Source organism: Orbilia oligospora, assembly GCF_000225545.1.
Source record: "Orbilia oligospora ATCC 24927 unplaced genomic scaffold scaffold00043, whole genome shotgun sequence".
Taxonomy (NCBI): domain Eukaryota; kingdom Fungi; phylum Ascomycota; class Orbiliomycetes; order Orbiliales; family Orbiliaceae; genus Orbilia; species Orbilia oligospora.
Window position 1 is genome coordinate 2,117,777 of NW_011645600.1, and position 13,728 is coordinate 2,131,504.

Here is a 13,728-nt window from a genome sequence, read left to right on the forward strand (position 1 = left end):
AATTAAGCCTTTTACTTTTTGTCAATTGACTGGCTATGGTCGAACGAACAAAAAGAAGAAGAAGAAAAAACTTGATTTGGTAATTTTGGCCATTTTAGCCGGTAATCATTTCCTTAATAGATAAGGGCTGTCATTTGCTAAAAAGCATGAATTAACGTTTGGGGAAGAAAGAGAAAGAAAGAAAGAAAGAGGTACGTTCTCTCTTTCTCTTTCTCTCTTTCTCTCTCTCTCTTTGTTTTTTTTCGCCCCGTTAGACGTTATACGTTATCAAACGGGCCCACCCTTGAATTTCGCCATATGATTACGATAAATTGCCGGAGAGAGAGAGGGAGAAAGAGAGCTAAAAACATGACATCATTCGCTAGATGTTATCATTATCAGCTGAACAAGAACAGACAGAAAAAGATGGCGAAACTTTGGGGGGAGGGGAATATTTGCCTTTTGTTTTTTTTATTTTATTTTATTTTGTATATACGGATCGATTGCAATTGCATACGTATGTGGGGGGGAAAAGAAGGGAAAGGGAAAAAGTAACTCAGTTGTTTTTCCTTCTATGATCGAAAAAAAAGCACATGTTACAATCCATCTAGCCTTCGGCCGGGTCTATCCTATTTCCCTTTCCTCCACCCCCATATCCCCCCCCCCATCCTCTAAGTTTTCGATGAACCCTTTTCCCTCACCCCGCATTTTCGGAACGGAATTTAACTATTTATTTATTATATATGATGAATTGATCCTCCCTTCTTATTTAAATGTTACTATTATCCTTTTTTATCATTTGATTTTTTTAAACCAATTCATCGGGAAAAAAAAGGAAGGTCATTGACGGGTTAACGTTCTGTACTACATATTATAAGTACTTACGTTCCCTCTTCTACAAAACCCAACTTTTCTATCGAAAGGACTCAATCCAATTCCACCTTTATAATCAATAATACCCATTCTCACCCCCAAATTAAAAACCAATAAAATAAGATAATACAATTACAATACAATACAATAAAATAAAAAAAAATGAGCCACCTTCAATCCCTCACCCGTTCCCTCCCTCTCGCAAGAAGCAGAGCTTCAGCCCGTGTCGCCGTCCTAACCCTCACGAACCACCATAATCATCAACTACAATACTCCACAGCGACCCAAACGTCCGCACGTCCCAAGATCCTCGATCCCGCTGCCGCAGGATTCGATGCAAACCCACGAGATGTTGAGAAACATAACAGAGAGTTTGAACGTAGAGGGGAAGGTGGACATCCTGGGAAAGTATCTGAGGGAAAATCGGCTGCTTCGGTGAAGAAACCGGGGCCGAAGATACATAATACTGCGGGTGTTTTTGATGGGGAGAAGAGGGATGTTGAGAGGCATAATAGGGAGTTTAGGGAGAGGCATGATAGGGGGGAGTGATAATTTTCATTATTATCATTTGTCATTATTGTTATTTTTTTTGGTTTATTTTTTATTTTTTATTTTATTTGTTCGAAGTGAAGGGTTGGGTGAGATGCATGCAGGGTGCGGTTGGGGGATTTGTTGAGAATGGAAAATATGAGTGCGGTGGGTGTGTGAGATTTGTAGGATTTCTTTGTAAGATTGATGGCGGTGCCTTTTGGGATTTTTTTTTTGTTAAATTTGTTTTATTTCTTCTTCCTTTTCTTCTCTTCTTCCTCTTCCTCTTCTTCTTCCTCTTCTTCTTTCTGATTGTTATAGCGTGTGATGTATGATTTTATTGATGATGATGATGCGAATTTGGGGATTCCTTTTTTCCTTGTCTGTCTTGATTTGTCTTTTGTAGTAGTAGATAATAGGACAAAATTGGGTATCATGAAAATGTACTTGTTAACTTACAGAATATCAAAAACGTAGACTTCGCCAAAAAGATCGCTTTCCAAATGCATTATGATATGCGGCTAGGTTGTAGACACCAGTCTTGAAACCGAGACCAGAGACCTGATATAAAAGACCGCACTCAACCGTGTCTCTCTTTCTCAAATGCCAGGGCCCTATCTCAATCATCACCACATTCCAGCACTAACTCTCTCAAAACATCATCTTCAGCCCAATCCACCCCGCTCCCCGCAATTATCCCCTGCAAAACACCCTTTAAAGTCCTACACTGCCTCTGGGCCTTCATCGTCTCTTCCTTCGCAGCGATAAGTTTTTCATTGGTAGTGATGTTTTCCGAAATCTCGTGTTCGAGTGAAAGTTGTTTCAATTGCTCCGCTAGCGATTTATTCGACTTTGTGAGAGATGTTAGTTTTGCGGAAGAGCGGTTGTGGGCTTCTTGGAGGGTTGAGAGTTGGGAGGTTAGGTGGATTAGGGTGGTGGCTAGGAGGTCGCGGTTTGTGAGGAGGGGGAGGAGGTCACTATTGTTTTTATATAGTATGTATTAGTATTCATGTTACGAGTGGAATATATAGATGTAAGTGGAGATATAAGTGGAGGTATACATACGTTTCCATGTTCGTCCGATGTGGTCCTGAATGAATCGACCGAACTATAGGTCTTGTAGAGGCTAACTGCGTGACGACTAGGTCTTTGACTATCATCTTCCCTTGGATCTCTCTTGCTTCTTTCTTTATAGATTCGGTGTTCTCGGTATCATCGAGGTCCATTGAGTCGTTTGTAAGAACTATGGATTAAGAAAAAAAAAGGTACTAGAATGTTATAAGGTGCTGTCTTTAAATTGGATATAAATAAAAAAAAGAGAGATAGCTTTTTTACCATCATGTAAAGCCTCCACCTCTGCCTCGAGAAGATGTCGTTGATAAGTAAGTTCTTGGAGTTTGTCGTATGTGGATAGGTTGAGGAGATCGTTGTGGGTGCTTAGATCGCGCAGAGCATTGAGAGTGCCTGAACTTGTGGGAGGCGGTAGGATTGGGAAACCGATCTTTTGGTTCATTAGGTTTGAGATGATGGCGATACATGATTCTTTGAGTTCTGCCGCCATGGTTGGGAGAATTCGATGAGGCTGTCTAGCCTCGAACCTTGGAGATGGATGTATCGTGGGGGTGGTGGTGAAGTCGGGATTCAAGGTTGGGTTTCTTGGGTTGTCGCGTGGTTTTGGCGTTGGAGGTTAGTGCTGCCCAGATTGGTAGTATGTTATCTGTCAAACGCGGCGCTGGTGTGGCACGAAATAGAAGTGCAGGCGCGGCCGAACCAACTTGGCGAACTTCCTCGATCCTCAGAACATCCCACCTTACAAAATATCCCCAGAATGCGCCGCCGATGACATAGCAAACCCGCCCCCAAGAAATCATTCCAAGAATCCATCAAGGACAATGTCAAACCCGGCCGCCAATCCCGAGCTCTACGGCCGACCGAAACCAAAAAACTCCATCCCATCCAATCTCTCATCAACATCCGCCCTAGCTCTTTCCAGCGAACTCGCCCGATTAACATCATCAGGAAAAACACAAGGTCGTAAACGACCCGCCACGTCTTCCAAAGATGATATCTTCCGCAAGGGTTCCAATAAAGGTGTTTCCAGCCGAGCAGCGAAAGATCTCGCAGACGGAACTACTCGGAAAACCACAAGCAAGGACATCGGTTACCTCGATGACGCTCAACTCCAACGATCTCGAAAGATGATGGAAGAGAAAACGAGGCTATATAATGCTATGAAGCGTGGGGATTATGTTCCTCCGACTAAGAAGTTGAAAGGCGGCTGGGCCGGTGCTGAAGAAGACCGAGCGGGAAGTTTGATCGACTTCGATAGGAAATGGGCGGAGAGAGAGGCGAATAAGGAGGATGAAGACGCGGAAACCTCGAGCGACGATGATCTCTCCGTTCGATCAGACGACGAAGAAATGGTAGAATACGAAGATGAATTCGGTAGGACGAGGAAGCAGACTAAAAGGGAACAAAGAATGTTACAACGGGAGGATGCGAGAGCACGAGTTATGGCTACGGGCTACGATTCGGATAGTGAAGATGTGAGAAAGAGGAAAGTCGATCATAGTCGACTTATCTACGATGATACCATACAAACTGGTGCTTTTGATCATGAAGAATTTGAACGAAGGGGCAGAGAGTTGGAAGAAGAAGCACGAAATACCGCGCAAGACACTCATTATGACGCCACTAAGGAGGTTCGAACGAAGGGCGTTGCATTTTATCAGTTCTCTCAGGATGCTGAGACTAGACAAAAGGAAATGGACGCCTTGAAGGTTGAAAGAGAGAATACACAGAAGGCTAAGGAGAAAAGATTGGCTGATAAGGAGGAGAGGAGAAAAGAGGTGGAGCGGAGAAGGGAAGAATTGAAGAATAGACGACAGGGAAAACAGGGAGAGAAATGGCTGCAAAACTTCTTGGAAGAACAACCGGAACTCTTGAGCAAAGTCGATTCCGCCCAGAAATCGGAGCGTGACGACTGACTCGTCCAAACATCGAATATCGCCCGTTGAATTCTGCCTCTAGCCCCAAAAAAATGAAAGATACGCCCTTTCGTCGAAACCCGAAACAAAACTCAGCATAGACGAGTTCTCGGGGGGAAATTATACAAGAAATAATAATATATGTGCAATCTTTGATCAAAAACCTGTAAGTTTTATCCGATTGAAACAGCATAGAATAAATAAATAAAAACTCCCAGTTCAATGCATACTAATGAAAAATAAAAATCAGAGCGCCGCCCATGAATGCAATGCAAAATTTATCAAAAACTTTTGTCCCTTTCGAACTCCATGAGATGCTAAAATAGATTGCAACTCCACCATAATATCGAATGTCGACCTTTCATTTAATAGTCGGGTCCATAATTATCTCTTTCTGGATAAGTCTGCGCAACGTGGATGGCACCGATATGCTTGAGGAATGCGAGAATATGTTCGGTTCTGCTGTTTCCGGCGTCGATGCCAAAGAGTGAACATAGGTCTTGGATCTCTCGAACTACTCGCGGTAGAGGAACCATTAGTCACATTATCTACCATGTCAAATCTGCTGAGAGTACTCACGATCCATATGGAAAAGCTGATGTGCATTTTCCGGAAAGTCTGGGGGGACATCATAGTCCCCGTTGCCCCAGTTCACAGGTAACGGGCGGAACTTGTCCCATTCGCCGCTGATTTCGGCATTATAGGCCCTAGCAGCTCGGACCCACTCGCTCGGTGAGTGGAAGCCGCCTCTAGAACTAGAACCTGCCATTCTAGGAATGTGGGTTCTCTGCTGATAGTGGTAGTGGTGAGGGTACTGGGCTGCAGCTAGTGCGGATTGACGATGACTGTGTGGGTACTGGTATGAAGATCTAGGTTCGTGCATTGTATCTTCTGAGCTGCTGTTGCTGTGGTAATTGCCTTGATGCACGCGGCCACTTTGGTGTGAACCCCAGGTATTGAAGCTGGACCCCGATCGTCCAGTCAACGACTGTCTAGGAACTATATTTGGATCGCACATCCCTATAACAGCCGCCGTGAAATAGTTGATTCGTCGAGACATCTTTGGGAAAGAGACTAAGTTTGAATAAATAGGTTTGGAAAAGGTCTTTCGAAACAAAGAAGTTGGTGATTAGGCGGCTGTAGGCCTAAGGTTTGGAAGCTCTCCAGGCAAGAGCTTCTGCTAGCTCTTTGAGTTTTGCAAGAGGATGCTATCGGTCTACAAGTGTAGATGTAGATGCGTCTGGGGTATCAAATTGAGCTGAATATTTATGGCCGGGCATTGCTCTAGATGAGAGCTGTTCCTCCTATGTCACTCTTCCCCACGACGCCTTCTATTCGTTGGAAAAGCTCTTCTCCAGTTACACTGCCGAGATCTCTTGCAAAAAACCGCCCTGAAATCTGTCGAATAAAAGATTGCGGAACAGACCATTCGATGGATAGTTTATCTCTAGATTCCGTCTTCGTCTCGACTAAATCAAAGTTGCGGAACCCGAGAGCCCTACCGCGTAGTTTGCCGTCGTCTTTCGGAATTAAGCTGGTGCTGATACAGTCCTGAGGGGTTTTTCTTCTAGCTTTATTGTAAGGTCTGCTTTGACGAATTAGAGGACTACACACGAAGAGCTTCGACAATATATAATCTTTTTCAGCCAATGTACCTCATCGGGACCTACAAGGCGAGTCGGGATATCACACATTGCAGGTAAGGTCCCATGTTGTCATGGTACGTAGCACAACGGCCCTACAGAACAAAAAAAAACAAGAGGTAATCTTTTATTATTCGGACTAAAGAGTGGGATGCCAGCAGTTACCAGGCCTTCCATAAGATCTAGATCTATGACGATGTGTCTGGGCTGAGCTCGGTAGTACTACCTACGAGCTTCGACATTCGGTTATTTGGCCATTATTATGGCCATTAGTGCTAGGTTGATCAAGTCTGGGTACTAGACAAGCTAGTAGTTCTTTCGCTGAAAAGAATCAGCTGTCTTTTGCTGCTGATAATGAGACTACTAAGTTACGGCACTATAATTCCTACAAGCTGGTTAGCGATGGAAGCTCAATGTATTAACACACCTATGCATCGAATCACCGTATCCCAGCTCAGCACTGCTACAAAGAAAAAAGTAACATATAATTGGGCATATGATCCGCGGAAGGTTGGCGCAGCAGGGCATGAATGACCATGGGTAACAGACGATTTTTGTCCCTGACCTAACGATACGCTTCGTGTCGGACAATCTCGTAGAGTAAGTAGGCGAAAGACGATGTTGAATCGCAAACTTTTTCTTAAAAAGGATCCAGTAACTTTGAAAACTAGCAAAGAGAGAAAAAATATCTGCGAGAATATCATGTCTTTTGAAGGAAATCTCTTTTTTTTTTACCTAGAAATGATCTTGGATGATTAAACCGCAGCCGGGACGTAAATTCTTGTAGCTCCGCAGGGCTTAGCGAGATGCATGCATATGCGGGTAACCGTTATATTCTACGCAGAAATCCTGGAATTCGAAAGAGTTTAGAGTAGGGATCCTTGGTGTCACATTTCTTAACTCGTTAATTTGACTAGATATGTAGTATCTAGATTTCCCTAGAATATCCATTGCATTGTTTCCTTCTAGAAGAACCCGATTTAAACCCCTTCTTCTAATTTATGACGAACTGATTCTTCCAGCAGAAGAAAAAAAGAAGCCCCCCACTTTCAACTCGTTTTCCAGATATTTCCAGCATTTCAGTGGTCCCGTGGAGCACGAGATCACATTTAGCCAATTACGACCCGGGAAAAACACTTAGCTACTAAGATATTGTTGGCGGTGGAACTGTCTCAGTAATTGTACAAGTTCCTGTTGATTCCGCGAATTCTCTATGATGGCGGACCCGTGATTGGTGGCCTAGCGCGGAAAATGAAGCGGTAGTAAGTTTGGGGTAGTACTTCTACGACTGACACTTCAGCAAGCGATCCATTGTTGTAAAACACCCTTCAATATCCTTCTTAAGCCGGTAGTGTAGACTCCATGAGCCCCTTTGAAAGTTCGGAATCGGACACCTCCTAGATCCTTCTGTAGTTCTTTTTATCTTGCAGGCGGCGTCCGTGTCGGGGCCGGCCGGTTTATTCGTGAATAACCATATTGAATAGCTATATATATTATGAACACAGATCTTTTTCTGTTTATTGGTACTAGCGATAATTTAGCAATCTCAAAGACGGCGGTACATGGTGATTCAAAGACTTACTAGACGCTGCAACGCTCTAGTCGCTGATTGATCTCTTAAGAGGTGGTGGATAGATATATGTATCTCTTCCTTCGGTATTCTTGGGTATATGTAAAAATCTATGGATAGCTAGTTAACTATAATTCCTCGAAACCTGATTCCTAGTTCAACGTTCGGGGTACTAGCTACTAGCTGGGAGAGTTTAGTCTAATGAGTCTATATTTACGCGTTTAACACATACTCTACTACGTTATCTCCTTCTCATGGGGGGAGATTAGCTCTTTATATAAACGGATATATCAAAGTTAACTTATGTAGTATCTTATCTGTACCCTTCGAATCCCTACTCAAAACCGATCCTGCAGACAGCCCGGCCAACTCATGCCAATACCCAGTTCATGTCCGGGATCGGAGTACTAGTACGATTGATTTTGTTCAATATAATACTGAAGCAGTAACAATTTTCACGTCGGAGTATTCTCGATACGGAGAACTTTAAGTATTGGTTGATCTAAAACCAAATGTTAGTAGGTTCCTCGCACGCGGTGGTTAGTGTATCTGTCGCAAGATGTGAAATAGATCGAAGCGTCACTGATCCTAATCTTAAAATAGACTTTTGAATATAGTAGAGGTTCTTGGTACCTCTCGCCATAAAACGGAGTAGATGAAAAAGGGTAGCGGATAGCTTTATGACGGATTTGTTCTAGTAGAACCTAGAGACTGGCTTCTTCCCTGCCAAATATGAGGCAGTCTGACTCGCATCGGATGATTGGTTCGCGTTGCGAACCCATGTTAAACGTTGCAATTTTGAGGTGACACAAAGATCCAGACGTCTGCGTTGTCGATGTTTGGTACCCCAAAAGGCAATCAAGCCAAGAAGCAAGCGTCGACCTCTCGAGCTCTAGATCTTTATCCAAACTTGTCCGCATTGCATTATCAGAAATCGTTTCTCCACTAATTTGAACCCGCATCCCCCGCTCTCCCACATAATTTTTCGCATAGGCTACTTTGGTTCATCCTTGCTCATTATAGACAGTGCGGTGTGTATGAGATTCACTGTCTGGGTGCGAGCTCGCGCTCACAGATTAGCGTCACGTCACCACGATAACTGGCAAAATTCGCCAGAGACGGGATGAGTGGATATTTACATACAAGCTTTACCGCTCGCCTCGCCTTTGGCTCCTTGTAATAAATGTATTTATCCGAATTCTTCCCAGGAGATCTATGTATTAAGAGACAAGGATGAATGCAGGCCTTCGATATCAATTGAGACAGACGATCGAAAACCGAACAAAAAAGGCGACCCGCAAAATCACATTCATACCATGGTATAGACTAGTCTAGCTCCCACGATACCATTAATCCACTAGTATACTGCTTCTTTGACACCGATTAAAACCTGTTTCCGTAATTTATCAGGTATCAGGCCATGGCTACAGAGGGGTGCTCCAACAAAGTTTCTCCCGGAGCCACCACCTATTCTAGAATCTCACAATCCAAAACACGACTATAGCACTCCAATTGAATACTAAAATCGTATACTATTCGCAGTTACTAAACTCTTAGGTTGTATTTCTAGGTACTTACATACCTTCGGCCGACCCTAGGATCCACCCTTGCGAACCAAAAAACCCCACACCTCGGAGTGTTGCATCCCGAACTGCAGGCCGATACAACTATGATCCATGTCTACGCCGTGCCCGTTTAGCCGGAGCTACCCCAGTTAAGCATCCAGATCTGGAGCACGGCTCGAGGTGGAACGGAAACCTGAACCAAGGAACTCATGATTAGATCTGCTTTAACGATAATCCAAGCTGCTAGGGTCTGTCGTTTTTAGCACTTACAAACCGAAGCGCAGGGTCTCGGAAAGATTCAAGATTGCTACGAAACTGGTTTGCGTTGACAATAGGCTGCCTGTATGTAGACCAATTTGATCACCCAGGCCAGCTACTACGCAATACTTAAAGAAAGGTCGAAACCACCTTTGTATTCGACTATCTACATAATTGTGTCATTCGAAAACATTCCATAGACTACAATAAAATGGCGGACTTGAAACCTCATCTCAAGGGCGTCTTGCGGCCAGACTTCCAATGGGGATATGCCACCGCCGCCGCACAAATCGAAGGAGCTTGGAACGCTGATGGAAGAGGTGAAAGCATTTGGGACAAACTCGGCCACACACCCGGAAAAATTAAAGACTCGAGCACCGCAGATGATGCTTGTAGATCTTATGATTTTTACAAAGAGGATGTTGCTTTGATGAAGTCATACGGGGTCCGAGCCTACAGATTTTCTCTTTCCTGGTCTAGAATTATTCCCCTTGGAGGGAAAGACGACCCAGTCAACCCCAAAGGCATCGAGTTTTATAACAGCCTGATCAATGAATTACTCGCAAACGGGATTACCCCATTTGTTACTCTATTTCACTGGGATATCCCCCAGGCGTTGGAGGACCGATATGGGGGTATGTTGAATCTGGAGAAATACACCCCAGATTTTCTCCGATATGCGAGGGTCTGCTTCGAATCATTTGGAGACCGAGTCAAAAACTGGATCACATACAACGAACCCGGCGTCTACTCCCTAGCTGGATACGCTGCCGGGGTCCACGCTCCCGGTCGTTCTTCCAACCGAGAACTCAATGAAGAGGGGGATTCGTCTACGGAACCATTTATTGTCTCGCACACGGAGCTGGTCTCTCATGCGCATTGTGTGAAGATGTACCGTGAGGAATTCAAGCCAACTCAGAAAGGCACTATTATGATCACACTCCACGGTAATTATTCCGAACCATGGGACGCAGAAGATCCACTCGATATCGAAGCAGCCGAGAGAGCCCGGGAATTTGAAATCGCGTGGTTCGCCGATCCTATTTATAAAACCGGCGACTACCCAGCCTCTATGAGGGCGCAGCTTGGTGATCGATTACCCCGGTTTACAGAAGAAGAATCAAAGCTTTTGCTGGGGTCCTCCGACTTCTATGGTATGAATACTTATACCACCTTCTACGTCAAGCACAAAAAGACTCCACCGGAGCTCACAGATCATCTGGGAAATGTCGAGAAGCTTGAGAACAACAGCAAGGGAGTGAGCCGCGGAACTGAATCGGATACCTACTGGCTCAGAACATGTCCTTGGGGTTACAGGAAGCTCTTGAACTGGGTGTGGAATAGATACCATGTTCCCATTTTTATGACCGAGAACGGTACGACAGCAAAGGGCGAACACTTAGATACGCCACCGGCAGATCCCTTGAATGACACCCACAGAATTGAGTTTTTCAATGGTTACTTGAATGCGTTGGCAAGTGCTGTCAAGGAAGATGGAGTTGATATCAGATCTTATTTCGCTTGGACATTTACTGATAATTGGGGTATGTGATCTCTATGCTATTAAGGACTTACTATCTGGTGGTTAAAATGGCTAACAAATCGACTTTCGCAATAGAATGGGCGGCAGGCTACACTGATCGGTTCGGTGTTACATGGATTGACTATAAGAGCCCGGAGAGGAAAAGGTACCCTAAGCGATCAGCGGGTGTCATCCGGGAACACTTTGAGCATTACATTGCAAAGGAATGAGAACTGTAGATAAAAAATGGATATACTGAGAATCTATATTTTACTACATTTTATAATATCAGTTGCTTTTATAAGATTTTCTAAATGTCTGCAACCTGATAAAGTTTTTGTTAACTAAAAACAATTTCGTGATGCCCTTGACCCTCAATTTTGGCTTTTGACCCATTTGGTGAAACTATGATGTATTTATTGGAAGCAAATTCAGATTCAACTAAAACCGGGCCTTCTATTCTACCATCCCGCCACTCGAAGGTAATTGCGGCGGCCCCTCTTACCCGAATCCCCTCAACCCTTCCATTCCCCCATTCAAGAGGCCATGCAGGCAGAAGCCTAACGACCCTTTCTCCGTTCACAATTTCGTGGCTCTGCACAATCATTTCAATGATTCCGGCAGACCCGCCAAAATTTCCATCGATCTGAAATGGAGGGTGGTCGTCAAGCAAATTTGGGAGTGTACTTTTGCGTAATAAGAGTTCAATGTGCTCCTTGGATTTTTCTGCTTGGCCTAGTCGGGCGTGAAGATTGATTAACCAGGCTCTCGACCAGCCCGTATGGCCGCCGCCATGAGCAGCCCGGCGAGTCAAGACCGCAGATGCTGCTTCCGCAAATTCTGGTGTTGACGCTGGCGTGATAGAATCTCCTGGGTGAAGTCCCCAGAGGTGAGAAGTATGGCGATGACCTGGTTCAACCTCTTCATAGTCATTCCTTCCCCATTCCTGAAGCAGGCCTGTTGACGAAACTATCACAGGTGGTAAACCAGCAAGAGCTTTGTTTACCTCCGCCATATCAACGGTACCCAAGCCCTCTAGAATGTGGCATGAAGTGATGTACGCTTTAAAAACAGCAGTGAGGATTTGAATATCCATAGTCGAGGCTTCGCAGAAAACACCCTCCTCCCCTCTTTGGTTTTTGAAAGTGTTTTCTGGGGACAATGATGGGTTCGTGACATAAAATCCATGATCGTCCTTGATCAAGAAATCGAGTAGAAACCGCACACACCCCTCAAGTACTGGAAATAACCTTTGCAGGAAGCTTTTATCTTCGAAAAACAGATACCTTTCCCAGATATGGGTGCACAACCAAGCGCCGCCGAGTGGCCATAAGGTCGCCGGCATCCATTTATCTTGAGGGTTAGTGTCCGCCCAAATATCAGTGTTGTGATGGGCACACCACCCCCTACAGCCGTACATTTCTTTCGCAGTCCTCGCCCCATTGACCTGAACTCGCTCAAGGAGCTCAAACAGAGGTGTTTCACATTCTGGCAGATTTGAGATATTCGCGGGCCAATAGTTCATCTGGGTGTTAATGTTGATGGTGTATTTGCTGCCCCACGGAGGTTGAAATGAAGGGTTCCATATTCCCTGTAGAGTGGCTGGGAGGGCTTTGTCTCCAGGGCGGCTGCAGGATATGAGGAGATACCGCCCATAATTATGGTACAAACCGACAAGACCAGGATCTGGTTTGCGCTGGAGGCGAAGGTCTGTGGGGATGTGGCTGTCATCAGAGCTAAGTTTAAGACAGACTCGTCCGTATAAGTTTTTATAATCTTTCAAATGACGGTCCAAAATTTGAGTCCATGAACCACATTTTTCTATATCACCCAAAGCAGCCAATTCAGGATCTTCAACACGAAATGTTGTCTGAGAAGCTAGTAGTATGGTAGAACTTTTACCAGTAACCACTAGTGTATTACCGAGAACCTGGACACGGCCATCCGGATCATTGGATCGTGCAGAAACGACACAGCAGAGCCGACTTCCTCCGCCCCCAGGAGTTGCATGCATAATGATCTTCCCGTCCCTTGTCGTCAACGTATCCAGGAATTCATTTGTCTCATATTCTCGTTCGCTTACTCTGTTCAATCGGATCGTATATTTGGAACTTTGGGACGATGATAAGTTGATCCCGATAACCTGGTCTGGGTACGATGCAATAGCCTCCCGTTGATATTGTATACCATTACAAGAATATTGTACCCTTGAAATCGCTTGTGATATATCGAGTTCTCTTCTATAATCACGAATATCGATGCCTTGATATCCGTAGTCGAAATCGAGGTGTAAAGTTCCAAGAGGTTCAGAATGACGTTGACTTGATGGGTATGCAAAAAAAGCGGCTCGTACTAGGGCCTCTGCCTCTTTTTGCCGTCCTTCCCGAATCAATCGGCGTAACTCGGGAAGATTTTGCAAGGCAGCCTTTGGTAGACGGTCCTGTGGCCCACCGTACCATACGGAATCTTCATTAAGCTGAAGAACCTCGGTTGTCGTTTGGCCATAGACCATAGCCCCAAGCCGTCCATTCCCAATTGGGAGAGCATGGGACCATTCGGTTGCAGGGGAATTATACCATAACATTGTACAAGAGTGCTTTGAAAAAAAAAAGGGAAACTGGCTTGCAGACTCTGAAGAATCGTCGACACGACAGAAGCGACTGAATTAAACCGTAGAATTGCGTTGTCGGTAAAAGTTGCAACAGAGAACAAGCCTCCTGGGCGAATGGAGGCCAAAAGATCTAGTGGTCGACCAAGTGGGTCGACAATATTTCCACCAATTTGATGCTTTTCCGAGGTGAGG

At 44.7% G+C, this 13,728-nt stretch overlaps 6 protein-coding genes across 6 annotated transcripts; 3 read left to right on the top strand and 3 right to left on the bottom strand.

The window, feature by feature from the left end:
• Positions 1-1,014: 1,014 nt before the first annotated feature.
• AOL_s00043g630 (uncharacterized protein) lies at positions 1,015-1,401 on the top strand (the record flags this gene model as incomplete). Its single annotated transcript, XM_011121116.1, has 1 exon — positions 1,015-1,401. The coding sequence occupies one exon, from the start codon at positions 1,015-1,017 to the stop codon at positions 1,399-1,401; it is 387 nt and encodes a 128-aa protein (XP_011119418.1).
• Positions 1,402-1,999: 598 nt separating this feature from the next.
• On the bottom strand, positions 2,000-2,941 carry AOL_s00043g631 (uncharacterized protein; the record flags this gene model as incomplete). Its single annotated transcript, XM_011121117.1, has 3 exons — positions 2,000-2,357; positions 2,446-2,623; positions 2,716-2,941. 3 exons carry the CDS (start codon positions 2,939-2,941, stop codon positions 2,000-2,002), a joined length of 762 nt encoding a protein of 253 aa, XP_011119419.1.
• A 331-nt stretch (positions 2,942-3,272) lies between these two features.
• Positions 3,273-4,367, top strand: AOL_s00043g632 (uncharacterized protein; the record flags this gene model as incomplete). The annotated part of the gene is made up of 1 exon (XM_011121118.1): positions 3,273-4,367. One exon carries the CDS (start codon positions 3,273-3,275, stop codon positions 4,365-4,367), a length of 1,095 nt encoding a protein of 364 aa, XP_011119420.1.
• A 365-nt stretch (positions 4,368-4,732) lies between these two features.
• AOL_s00043g633 (uncharacterized protein) lies at positions 4,733-5,427 on the bottom strand (the record flags this gene model as incomplete). Its single annotated transcript, XM_011121119.1, has 2 exons — positions 4,733-4,881; positions 4,947-5,427. 2 exons carry the CDS (start codon positions 5,425-5,427, stop codon positions 4,733-4,735), a joined length of 630 nt encoding a protein of 209 aa, XP_011119421.1.
• Positions 5,428-9,614: 4,187 nt separating this feature from the next.
• On the top strand, positions 9,615-11,155 carry AOL_s00043g634 (uncharacterized protein; the record flags this gene model as incomplete). Its single annotated transcript, XM_011121120.1, has 2 exons — positions 9,615-10,947; positions 11,022-11,155. The coding sequence occupies 2 exons, from the start codon at positions 9,615-9,617 to the stop codon at positions 11,153-11,155; spliced, it is 1,467 nt and encodes a 488-aa protein (XP_011119422.1).
• A 110-nt stretch (positions 11,156-11,265) lies between these two features.
• Positions 11,266-13,437, bottom strand: AOL_s00043g635 (uncharacterized protein; the record flags this gene model as incomplete). The annotated part of the gene is made up of 1 exon (XM_011121121.1): positions 11,266-13,437. One exon carries the CDS (start codon positions 13,435-13,437, stop codon positions 11,266-11,268), a length of 2,172 nt encoding a protein of 723 aa, XP_011119423.1.
• Between the last annotated feature and the right edge of the window lie 291 nt (positions 13,438-13,728).